We start from the raw sequence: 12,788 nt of genomic DNA, 5'->3' as shown, positions 1-12,788 counted from the left end.
ACACATGTACAGATGGGTACATGTGCCCCTTCACTCCCTGTCCTACTTGTCCGTTTTTTTATTTTTGTTCTTGTTTTTAAGATTTTATTTATTTGACAAAAAGAGCGCAGGCAGAAGCAAGGAACGCGGTGGGCAGAGGGAGAGGAAGAAGCAGGCTCCCCGCTGAGCAGAGCCTGATGTGGGGCTTGATCCCAGGACCCTGGGATCATGACCTGAGCCAAAGGCAGATGCTTAACCAACTGAGCCACCCAGGAACCCTGCTCCCTGCCCTTTCCCTCCCTGCCCTTTCAGATCCCAGTTCCCCTTTCCTCCCCCCAGTTCCCTTCCCTGCAAGGGCATAGTTTTAAAATCTCCCCATGTGACTCCAAAGTGCAGCCAGGGTTGGGAACCGCAAACACAGAGGGAGGAAAAGGAGAGGTATTTTTTTGGAGTAGAGGGAATTTGGGGTCAGGAGGTAAGTGGGTCTAGGCAGAAGAGAGACCTACCTGATTGGAGCTAGGAGCGTGTCCAGGCTGATTTTGGCACCTTGGACAGGGGAAACCACCTGAAGGTTTGAGCAGAGGAGTTACCCAAAGTGTTCAAAGAAGATAAAGCTGGCAGCAGGGTAGGCGGGGATGGGCTTGGGATGTTACGAGAGCCCAGGTGGGTATTGTGCAGTTTAAGGCAGCTGCCCTTACTGCTCCTCTGGGCCAGTGTCGTAGCGAAGCCTTTGTGATGGAAGGGACCACATCTTGGAATCACCTGATGTATTCTCCACATGCTATTACCCAGATACCTTGGTAAACAGGGGAGAAATGAGGGGCACACAGGCCCAGGGTTCTGTCAGGAGGCTGGGAGGTTCTGAGCAAAAGTCCTGGAACTCGGGTTGTAATTAGATAAGTAATTAATGAGTTTTGCTGAAGGAGGGGTTATGATTAGACAAGTAATGTGATTTTCGCTGAAGGAGAGTCCTGATGAAGTTTGAGAGTGGGAGGACTTAGGCAGCTAGGGTTATCTTGAGAGACACTGGGGATAGATTCGGTGGAACTCCATTGTTGACGAAGAAAGAAAGACAGTTTCTATGTTGGGGACCTTCCTCTAAAACTGTATGTTTCTTACACACTTAGTAACCTTACAACACTTCTTACAGCACTTACTAATCGTCTTGGACAGGTGCTTGTTCCTCTGCCCTGTGCTCCTGTTTTGGTCATTTACATGGCCTTCCCTCTTAGTTGGCTTCCTCCTGTGTTGTGTATTTGATCAGAGAACAAATTTAGATGGCAGTCTATAAATACTTGAAGGCTTTTTTGGGGGGGGTTGTGGGGGGATAGTTTAGGATGTTGTCTTGGCATCTGCATCACCCTAGGTCCTGGCTGGTTCTGAGCTCTGAGTTCTTCCTTTCACTCGGATGTCCTCACCATTCCCAAGCTGCTGTCCTAGTCAGCCCACCATCCTCTCGTTAGGATTCTTGTGGTGGCCTCTTGGCCTCTAGTCTCCTCCCCATTCTGTTGGATTCTGCACAGTGCAGGGGCACCTGGGTGGCTCAGTCAGTTAGGTGTCTGTCTCAGGTCATGACTCCAGGGTCCTGGGATGGAGTCCTGCATTGGGGGTCCCTGCTCAGCAGGACATCTGCTTCTCCCTCTCTCCCTCTGCTCCTTTCCCCTGCTCGTGCTCACTCGCTCTCTTTCTCCCCCTTTCTCTCAAATAAAAAAAATCTTAAAGGTTCTGCACAGTGCAACTAGGAGGATCTTTCATAGCAAAGAAAGCTGATAATCATGTCACCTGCTCCTTGCCCCACATACGCACACACGGTAGCCCCTCCATTATCTACAGGGCAAATCTAGACTTTGAGCTGGGTATGTGGTATAATTTGTAGCCAGCTTTCATCTTGTCCTCCATGACTCACAATCCCCCCCCCACCCCAGGTTCCTGACATTCCAGGAGACTGTAAGTTGTGCAGGGCCTGGCCAAGGGTCACTTCCATGCTGAATCCTTAGCTCTCTCTGCCCAGGCCGAGTTATCACAGGACTTTGTTCACAGCTTAGGAATAACTGTACTTACTGTGCTCATTACCATGATGTATAATTTTATGTCTGTCTTCCACAAGACCATGACTTCTCTCAGGGCAGGGATGATGGCTTCTTTACTTATCTCGTAAATCTTCAGCATTTAGCTCCTAGCCTGGCATATCAGAGATTCTCAGATGTTTGAATTCAGTCAGTCAGTCAATTAGCAGATGAGTGCTTACCACTAAGGGTAGGTTAGGCACTGTTCTAGAAGCTGGAGCACAGCAGTGACCAAAAGACCCAGAATCTTCTGCCCTTGCTTACAGTTTTGTGAGGAGAAGCCAACTGTAAATGTAATAGATAAGGTCATGATAGAGTAGATTAAACAAATATAAATGCTGTGAAAATAGAGTAGAAGAGGCATATCAGTAGAAGAGGCTGAGTGTGGGAGTTGGGGTAGATAGGGTTTTCACTAGGGTGGTCATGATGGAAATAGAAAAGACATTTCAGCCAAAACTTTTTGTTTTAAAGATTTATTTATTTATTTTATTGATTTTAAAGATTGACTTATTATTGATTGATTTATTTGGAGGAGAGAACAAGCACAGGGGGGTGGGGCAGAGGGAAGAGGAGGTAGAGAGAGTCCCTGAGATCATGAGCTGAGCCAAAGGCAGAGGCTTAACCCACTGAGTGACCCAAGTGCCCCAGAGGCAGAGAGAGTCCTAAGTAGACTCTGTGCTGAGCGTGGAGCCCAATGTGGGGCTTGATCTAATGACCCTGAGATCGTGATTGGATGCTTAACCGACTGTGCCACCCAGGTGTCCCTCAGCCAAAACTTGAAGGAGATGCAGCGTGGATGAATGAATAGACCAGAAAACAATCAGTAATCATGTCTTCCCTTAGATTTGTCGTCTCCAGATTTAACTTTACCAGGTTCATCAACCATTTTGAGGAGACCTGCCTCTTACTCCTTTCTATTTTCAGACCTTAGGATCCAGATCATATGTCATTTTTCACGTTGTGCGTTGTAGTATTTCAGCTTCGGAAATTCCTGAGTCACCATTGGCAGGAGGGCTTGTGGGCTGTGTGATGCCATCCCAGGTCCTCACTTTGACTGTCACCTCTGGGAGGCTTAGGGCTTTCGCTGTGGCTCATCCTTTCAATGCTTTGGCCATGTTAGCACCCCGTGCCAGAGACCGTGTGAACTCCTAGGCGTGCCCAGATTCATGCACCATGGTCTTGGCCATAAGCAGCTTCCGGTCTGCTCTCCTGCTCCTCACAGTGAAGTTCTCACATTGGCAAACTGTGGTCTTGGACAAGTGTTAATCGGGTCCAGCAGGGATATCTTCCCGGCCATGTAGCTAAAGTGGGAGTGTAGACTATCTCCTGGCATCATGCATACCGTGTGTTACTGGATTTTTCTGGTTCTGGACACCCGCCCAGGGCTAGTTGCCTGGCTCCTTTGGAACTTTGCACTTGTTTCCTTCATCCCAAATGCAGGCCTTCTTTGGGCTGTAGAACAATTTGCCAAAATTCAGGTCACAGAATGACCAGATTGATACATTACTGGTTCACCCCAAATGTTTCTCTTTTCATTGCTGATAACAGTTTGTGTTTCACTGAAGCCATACTGTGTTCAGTATATTTTTAGGGAATGATAATTTCTTGAGAATTGATGTCCAGGGTCATACACGTCATGAATGTTAAGGATTAGGTCAGTGTTACTGAAGTGGGTTTATTTCTTCTAAACATGTTTTCAATCTAGTCTGTTGACCTTCTGACTTCTTCTGGTCAATGACTTTGCATTTTGAAGTGGGAGAGAAAGGAAATAAAAGATTATACCTGGGAATGTTTACACTAATGTCCACATACACCTGTCACGTATCCATGATAACTGAAAAAACCAGGTTCAAGGGGAGCCTTGCTCATTTCTATAAAAATATCAACATTCCAGAATTGCTTAGGTGTTTGAAATGTGGAATCATGAATAAAGTTGACATTCAACTTAGCTGGTGACAAATCCATGAAAAATAAATGTGCATAAGGCTTAACATCACCTTGGTGTAGTGATTTGTATGAAGAATCCAGATAGGTGACATGTGGAGGCAAGACCTTGAAAGTAGGAGTGCTTGGGTGGCTCAGTTGAGCATCTGCCTTCAGCTCAGGTCATGATCTCGGGGTCCTGGGATCAAGCTCCATGTGGGGCTCCTGGCTCCGCGGGGAATCTGCTTCTCCCTCTTCCTCTGCATGTGCTCTCTCTCTCTCTCTCTAATAAAGAAATAAAATCTTTAAAAAAAAAGATCTGGAAAGTAATGGGAGGGGCCTGGTGTTCAGTGGCTCTCCCGGAAGGAGAGGCGCACTGGTGTGCCTAGCCTGCGGGGCGCTGGCCATTCACAGCCAGTCCGCTGTCTTGGCTCATCTACAGTGCGCGACCGTGCACAGCTCCTCCTTCCCCTGAGTGTCTACTCGGCTTCTGTTTCACGCTGCAGCCGTGTTGCTTCACAGACGTCATACCTCTGAATACAAATAGAACGCAGGGGAGGAGTAACAAATGGTGGTAATTGGTAGCACCGCCTTGTTCCTGGCTTAATTTCTGCCAAAGATTCACTGTTCATCATGAAGCTGACTTACTCATCACGGCTGAATGAATTTCTCGTATTATTTTCAAGAAGTTCCATTATCTCCTGTTTCACTGAGCGTCAAAATCAGGAATAGCTATACTTTTAATCTGTTACAAAGATCATTTGGGTTTTTTCTACCTAGTGGCCTGACACTTTTTTTTTTTTCAAGTAGGCTCTATGCTCAGTGTGGCGCACAGTTCAGGGCTGGAATTCAACCACCCTGAGATCCAAGATCTGAGCTGAGATCAAGAGTCACATGCTTAACTGACTGAGCTGTCCAGACACCCAGCATGACACATTCTATACTATATTTCTTAATAATGCACTCATGGGCTGACTGTCACTTGAGGAAGGGGGTATATTTTAGTGTACTGTTGGATTCGTGCTGTTCATTAATGTTTGGAAAGTGAGTATCAGTATTCATGAATGAGCTCAGTCTCCCCTTTTTCCATTTTTTTCCCCTTTGTTATCTTTTAGCATCAGTGTTCTGTTTTTCTTCTTTGTCTAGGAAGGGTTTTTTTAAGACGATTTTTATTGTGGAAAATTTCAAATATTTACAAAAGAAGGTAGTGCGGTGTAATGAACAAAACCCAGTTGAATCCGTCACCCAACTTCAACAGTGACACCCCCCCCCACCCCGTGCCAAAGGCGAATTATTTTACAGCAAATCCCAGACAGCTAAATACAATTTAGAATAAAATTTGGCAAATAATGCATGAATATATTCTCCTTAATTTTAAAAAATAACTTGTAGAGTAGGCCAGAGTGCCCTGACCCCCTGAAGGTTGCCACTGTTGCTGGATTGGTGTGCCCTTCCTTTTATTTAGATAGACTTTCTCAGATGATCCTTTTCTTTCTTTCTCCTTAGTCCTGTAGACATACTGAACAGTATAGGCCATTTCTCTACTGAAAGAAGCCAAAGTCTACTGAGAATTGCGAGAGGGCAGACTCAGAGGTGTGTAGGCAGAGCAGCATAACCAGGGCGGGTGACTAGGACTGAAGCAAGATGCCTGCTGGATTCATTTCCAGCTCTGCGGCTCCCTGCTTTTCTGCCACTTCCTGCTTTTCTGCCACTCCTAGCCTTTCACAGACCACTTCTCTGAATTGATTACCTTCTGTGTGAGTTGGGGGATTAGGATTTACTTTGGAGAGTTGTGTAAGAGTCAAATGAGAATGTGTGAAGGTCTTTGGTAAATGGGAACGCCTAGAATTCTACCATTGCCCACGTGAGGTCATTTTGAGATGATTGGAAGTTAAGGAAGGAAATTGTCACAGGTCACCTTTGTTAGGACATATTTCTCTGGATTAATGAGCCTGTTCTGTAGCAGTGAGTATTAAAGATTGAGGTCACTGGCAAACCAGAGATAATATTTCACAGGCTCCTGCTGGAGGCATAAATTCTGATCTTGGGGATGGGTTTGCCTTTCAGGTGGGCACACTGGAATGTGGCCTGGGTGTGTCCTCAACCTGTGTTCATTTGGGAAGCTCTCCCCAGAGTTAGATTCCCAGACTTCCCAGGTTGAAGACCTCGACTTAGTGCTCAGGGGCTGCTTACTGAGCGAGGTGTTTCACTTCTCATCAGCTCAGTGTCCTTGTTTGTAAGCATGGACAAATCATAGCATCTCCGTGTGTAGTTGTGAGCTTTTCCATAAGAGAATGTTTAAAGGGCTTAGCTTGGGGGCACCTGGGTGGCTCAGTGGGTTAAGCCTCTGCCTTCAGCTCAGGTCATGATCTCAGAGTCCTGGGATCGAGCACCGAATCCGGGCTCTCTGCTCAGCAGGGAACCTGCTTCCCTCTATCTCTCTGCCTACTTGTGATCTCTATCTGTCAAGTAAATAAATAAAATCTTTAAAAAATAAATAAATAAAGGGCTTAGCACAGAGCGGGCACAAAGTCAATGCTCATTACCACAGTTTTCCTGATAATCTTCTGACTTCGCCACTAACCATCCATTGACCCCGCTATTGCTTCTCTTTCAGGTTGGAGGTGTGCAGTCTCTGGGGGGGACGGGGGCACTCCGAATCGGAGCCGAGTTCTTAGCCCGATGGTACAATGGAACCAACAACAAGGACACACCTGTCTATGTGTCCTCACCAACCTGGGGTGAGTCCTTGAGCTACAGTGAGAGGAGAAACAGAGGAGTGGGGGGAATTACCCTCATGATTTTCACTGTTAATGCAGAAATGTAACCCAGCCCTGGATCAGCCAACATTTGGGAATGTCTGGAGCAGTGGGTTATGGCAATATGTGAGTGACCCGATGCTCTGGGCCAGGTTAGGAATCCTTGTTCTCAAGACTCGTGTTTTAGTCCGCGTTGAAACTTCCCTGAGAAGGCAGAAAGTGTGGAAACAGGAAGTCTCACCATGGTAGGCTGGAAGTTTAGCATAACTGACTGGATGAACTTGTTCTTGGTGGTTGATGAACTTGAACTTGTTCTTAGTCATTCTTCTAAGTCTTCACCGCTCACCTCGTTTTGACCCAGTGAATGCTGAGCCTGTGAGGGCCCCAGCAGCTGACGTGTGTCCCTTCTAGTTAGGCCTCTGTGTTTGTCAGGTCATTTAACTTTTCACCCTTCTGCTTACAGAGAATCATAATGGTGTGTTTTCTGCTGCTGGATTTAAAGACATTCGGTCCTATCACTATTGGGATGCAGCAAAGAGAGGACTCGATCTCCAGGGTTTCCTGAATGATCTGGAGGTGGGCAATTAAGATGAAAAGTAAACAGAGCCCCATGGTGTCAGGAGGAGCAGGGAAAGGTCTTTGGATTAGTTGGTAAGGGAAAGTCTGAAACAGCCCTACTCAAACCAAAATGGTGGTTTCTGAGTTAGCACATGAGGAAGAAATACGCTGCCCCTTGACCTGTGTGTCACTGACTCTGACCCCTGGAGTTCCTGCTAGCGTCAGAGCTGACGTAGCTTCCTTCCCCTCAGAGTGCCCCCGAGTTCTCCATCTTTGTCCTCCACGCCTGTGCTCACAACCCAACTGGGACTGACCCAACTCCGGAGCAGTGGAAGCAGATTGCGTCCGTCATGAAGGTAACTGCCCTTTCTGAGCATCTCTTGAGAAATTGTATTATTTTTTGATGTATTCAAAAGCAATACCTGTGTACGGAAGAGTTTGGAAAATGGAGAAAAGCCCATAGAAGAAAAGGATTAACTGAAAGCTATTAGTATTTTGGTATATAGAATATTGTTTTTTTGTTTTCTTTTTAAATAGTTACATATGTAAATATATTTCTTCCACAAAGATGGCATCATTTTATCTGTACAGTTTTGTAACATACTTTGTCTTTCATTGGCATTCCTTCACATGTCATTTTAAGTTCTGTAGCACAGTTCCCATGCATGGCTGTGGCACATTAGTGATTGATTAAATCAGTCGATGGACATTGAGATCTCAGGTTTCTTGTTCTTCTGAACAATTATATATAAGACTCCCTTTTATTATTTCTTTGGGATAACTTTCCAGGTTGGGATTTCTAGCTCAAAATGCATGTATTCTTCTCTAACATGTTTAAAGAATACTCATTGAGAAACTGTCATGTGCCAGGCACCAAGGGGGGTACAAAAGTGAGCACAGTGGAGACGGTCCCTGCCCTCAGAGAGTATCCAGCCTATCTGAGGAGACAGCCAAGTACTGTGGCTGTGTTGAAGGGGTCACGTGGAGGCACATAGCACAGACTTCAGGAGTGTGTGCGTGTGTGCATGTATGTGCGTGTGTGTCCTAGGAGTGCAGTAGTGGCAGAAGATGTCATGTTGAAACTTGAAGGATGAGGACAGGTGAGGTTGGCAGGAATGGAGTGTTCTTACAGAGGGAAGAGTGTGATCAATGCCCAAGGCAGAAGTCACGGCCCATTTAAGGTTTTGGAAGTAATTCTCAGTATAGCCTAGAGTTCTAAGGTGAGTGAGTGAGAGGTAAATGGGGGCCAGATCCTGTGCTGAGGCATTGGACTTCATTTGGAGGGCATTAGGGAGCCACTGAAAAACTTTGATGCCATCAAAACTTTGTGGTCTTCAGGCTATGTAGCAGGGAGTGGATCAGAGGGAGGCAAGATTAGACAGGCCCAGAGAGCAGTGAGGAGGTTGTTGCCACAATCCGGGTGGAAGCTGAGTGGGAGCTGAGTGTGGGCAGTGGCAGGGGTAGACCTGAAAGGAGTCTTGAGCTCCGGGGAAATGGGTTGATAGGAACTGGGATGTGGTTGGCTGTAGCTGGATGTGAGGGCTACCAGAGGAGGAGTGGAGGATGCACCCTGGCCCCTGGCTTGGACATTTGGGGGCGTAGAAGTGGTGTCCACTCAAAACACGAGCCCAGTATGAGGGCAAGCTCAATTGTGGGGAGTTCCATGGGGAGGTCGGAGGGGATGAGAGTAGGGACTCTGAGGTCTCCTTTGTCTTGAGTGCCTGCTAGACTAGCCCCAAATCATTGGGGAGTTCTGGAGAGACCCAGATGACCAAGCTTACCACACCAGGAATTCAGAGGGAAGACCCGGCCAACACAGGACACGACCTCCATGTCTCACTAATAAGTCCTGTTGTCAGAGTGGCATTGTGATGCCCTAGGACAATAATTGTTACATTTGTTGGTGTTAAGCTGAACAGAGAAACAGATGTAAAGTGGTGGTTGGATGCAAAAAGGGAGAGCAAGGAGAAATGGGTAGTGTTAGGGATTCTGTGCGGGCACCAGCTGGGGAAGGAAGGCTGGTGTCTGAGGTTGGTTTCAGAAGGATCTCCTGCCCTGACTCGCTTTCCTTCCTCGCAGCGCCGGTTTCTTTTCCCCTTCTTTGACTCAGCCTATCAGGGCTTTGCATCTGGAGACCTAGAGAAAGATGCCTGGGCCGTTCGCTATTTCGTGTCTGAAGGATTTGAGCTCTTCTGCGCTCAGTCCTTCTCCAAGAACTTCGGGCTCTACAGTGAGTGCTCTCCTGAGTTTCAGCCTTGCCCCACTCCACCTGCCTTGGTGCCCCGAGCTGACTCTCCTCCCTCCCTTTAGATGAGCGAGTGGGCAATCTGACCGTGGTTGCAAAAGATCCTGATAGCATCCTGCGGGTCCTTTCCCAGATGGAGAAGATTGTGCGAATTACTTGGTCCAACCCCCCTGCTCAGGGCGCGCGGATTGTGGCCTGTACCCTCTCTAATCCTGAGCTCTTTAAGGAATGGTAAGGGGCGCAGAGCCCGATGGGTGAGGTTTGGGAATGGAGAACAGAACATTTAACTCTCTCCCTTTGATTTTGGCAGAGGCAGGACAATATCACTTTAAACTCTGAGTTTTAGGTACTTCTGTAAAATGAGGCTGGCACCTACTCGCACAGCTCAGGCCCAGAGGAGGAAGCATTGAGGAATGGGGCATTTCCCCCTGCCCTCTCAGCACTACGCTTCCTCCCCTAACTGTTGGGAAACACAGGAAGGAATTCCTGATAGAACAGATGATCTAGCTGCAAATCAGTGCAACAGTCTGGGGACTCTTCATCCTTATTTGATTTGCATATATTTTGCCTCATTTTGAAACAGTAACTTTTATATAGTAACTAAATCTACAGTCTGCTACATTATCCCCGTCTGGGTCAGTGCTTAGGTGAATTCTGGGTTAAAACATGAGTGGTATTACTGCCAGTAGACCCAAGACGAGCACTAAATTCCATCAGAAGCTCACTTCTTCCTTCTGCCTGGTAAGTGTCTCTCTGGCCTGCCCGTTCACCCATCCGGGCACCTACATACTACCACGGGCAGGTTGTGATCTCATTTTCAGTGTATAGATTACATTACATTTCTTAAATCTACATGCTTCTGTGAGCCATCTGTCTGCCCTATCTGGATTGATACTTATATTGCTGTCCACTCAGGACAGGTAATGTGAAGACAATGGCTGACCGGATTCTGACCATGAGATCTGAACTCAGGGCACGCTTAGAAGCCCTCAAGACGCCTGGAACCTGGAACCACATCACTGAGCAAATCGGAATGTTCAGCTTCACTGGTTTGAACCGTAAGTGTCCCCTAACCACCTCGAATGCTCGCTCTTGGACACAGCCCTCTCTGTGATCTTGGGTTTGACTCCTTTAGCTGTCACCTCTTTGGTCAGCCATAAACTTGGGCCAGAACAAGTTCGGTTTTCTTAGTGAAAACCTGCTGACCCATAATGAGGATATTTTCGTTTTTGTGGGCTGGGAAGTAACAGGATTTGTAGCCAGGAGCCTTGCTTCATGAAAGGTCTCTCGTAAATAAATGGTTGGGTGCCTTTTGGCTTTTCCTTAATCCTAAGTATAATTATTATACCTGCTTATTCAGGGACCTGATTTCTTAACAGGTCTTTCCTAGTCTCCAAGCATTGCCATGAAAGAAGAGGTTACAGAGTATCTATTTCATAAATACAAACTTAGATTGGTCGTTGGAATTGAGAGCCCATTGAAAGTCTATGTGTGATCTTGGTCAGCCATCAGTGGGGCTTATTAGCAATCCATTGTCCTTCTGATGACAGGATTCATTCACTTAATAAGTAATTCCTGAGCACCTACTGGCCAAGCCACGGGTCACCTGGTGCCGATGTGGCCATTCGCCTGGGTGTGGAGCTTGTGTCCATGTGGTTCTAGGGACAGTTTGTGCCTGGCATGGGTAAGTCAGTGGAATATGAGAGGTGCTGGGTAGCACAGTAAACCAGGGTTGTCAGGGTGCCTGTGTGAAATGAGCTCAGAAAAAGCAGAAGGAAATACGAGAAAGGTGGCAGCAACTGCATATAACTAGACCCCTAGGAATACTTTGGGGTAAAATGAGGCTTCCCAAAAAGTAAAGGGACAGCTCAGTTAGCCATAGGTGTCCTTGTGATTCTGGAATAGGGCATTAGTTCACTTAAATAAGTAAAATCATCCTTTATAATTTTTAGACTATTAAGTGTAATGGAAATGGTATTTAGGAGTAATATTCTCAAAGCTCACAAGGTGGGGATGTCTCCCTATAAAATATCCGTATTATCCACTCTCAGAGTAGGAAGTTAGTTTTATGATGAATTAAAAAAATGGTGAGAATAGACCTGTGCCTATAACACATAAGTGACATTTTTAGCACCTGGCACTAGTTACCCTTTTTAAAAACGTGTTTTGTTTTGTTTGGTTTTTCCCTCCCAACATTTTATGAGGAAGAATTTAAAAATAGAACAGTTGCAGGGATTGTACCCACCATCTTGATTCTACCGTGCTCCTGCTGTGGTGCTCCCTGATGACACTCTGTCCTTCAGAACAGGTTGGCAGCATGTCGTCCGTGTTCTGCTCTAGCAGATCTGTGAAGCCCCTAAAATGATATTTGAAAAATTATGTATGTGTGTATTGGCCTTTTTCTAGGGAGAGAGTCCATAAATTTAGCTTCTGAACTGTGATGCTCCCCTTCCCTGATGAAAGGAGAGAAGTTTCATTTTCATTAAAAAAAAAAAAAAAAAAAAAAGACAGGGCTGGGACACCTGGCTGGCTCAGTGGTGGAGCATACAGTTCGGGGTCTCGAGGTTGTGAGTTTGAACCCCACACTGGGTGTAGAGATTATTTAACAATAAAAAAAATTTTTTTAAAGATTTTATTTATTTATTTGACAGACAAAGCGAGAGAGGGAACACAAGCAGGTGGAAGGGGAGAAGGAGAAGCAGGCTTCCTGCTGAGCAGGAGCCGGATGTGGGGCTCGATCCCAGGACCCTGGGATCATGACCTGAGCCGAAGGCAGATGCCTAAGGACTGAGCCACCCAGTGCCCCTTAACAATAAAATCTTAAAAACAAAGAAACAAAAAAACAAGGTTGGAGCCCTGGAACCACATCTGCCAGTGGGCGTCCGGCTTTACAAATAGTGGTGGCTCTGTTGGTGTGTGACGTTGGTCCTTGTGTCCTTGCCTGACTAGTTCACACACCTCAGTGCTGTCCAGGGCGACTTCTGAAGATGACCTTGCTTTGGTAGCAGTGGGTACAGGGTCCAGATTTTACGTTTTCCATACAAAGGCAGCTTAGCCTCATGGCTAAGAGCTCAGACTTGGGAGTTACACTGCCTTCCTTGAAAGCCCGGACCCACTGCTGACTAGTTGTCTGACCTTGAGAAGCTCTTCTAACTTCCCTCTGCATAACTGAATTAATATGAAGTGCTTAGAATACTGCCTGGCACATAGTGTTTACTCCTGATTTTTTTTTTTTTTTAATTTAAAAATAAATTAGTT

General features: G+C 46.3%; 1 protein-coding gene across 1 annotated transcript in view; it reads left to right on the top strand.

Annotated features, from left to right (window-relative positions):
* Positions 1–12,788, top strand: part of LOC111144929 (glutamic-oxaloacetic transaminase 1) — a 31,947-nt gene that overhangs the window by 10,515 nt on the left and 8,644 nt on the right. The window contains exons 3-8 of the mRNA XM_022499538.1: positions 6,586–6,709; positions 7,191–7,303; positions 7,537–7,641; positions 9,365–9,515; positions 9,596–9,761; positions 10,446–10,588. Of these exons, the coding sequence (XP_022355246.1) occupies positions 6,586–6,709; positions 7,191–7,303; positions 7,537–7,641; positions 9,365–9,515; positions 9,596–9,761; positions 10,446–10,588 (802 nt within the window). The remainder of the gene's footprint in view (positions 1–6,585; positions 6,710–7,190; positions 7,304–7,536; positions 7,642–9,364; positions 9,516–9,595; positions 9,762–10,445; positions 10,589–12,788) is intronic.

Source organism: Enhydra lutris, unplaced genomic scaffold (assembly GCF_002288905.1).
Source record: "Enhydra lutris kenyoni isolate GAN:26980312 unplaced genomic scaffold, ASM228890v2 scaffoldscaffold12, whole genome shotgun sequence".
Lineage (NCBI taxonomy): Eukaryota > Metazoa > Chordata > Mammalia > Carnivora > Mustelidae > Enhydra > Enhydra lutris.
Note: the sequence above shows the minus strand (reverse complement) of the source record. Positions and strands in the feature narration are given on the sequence as shown.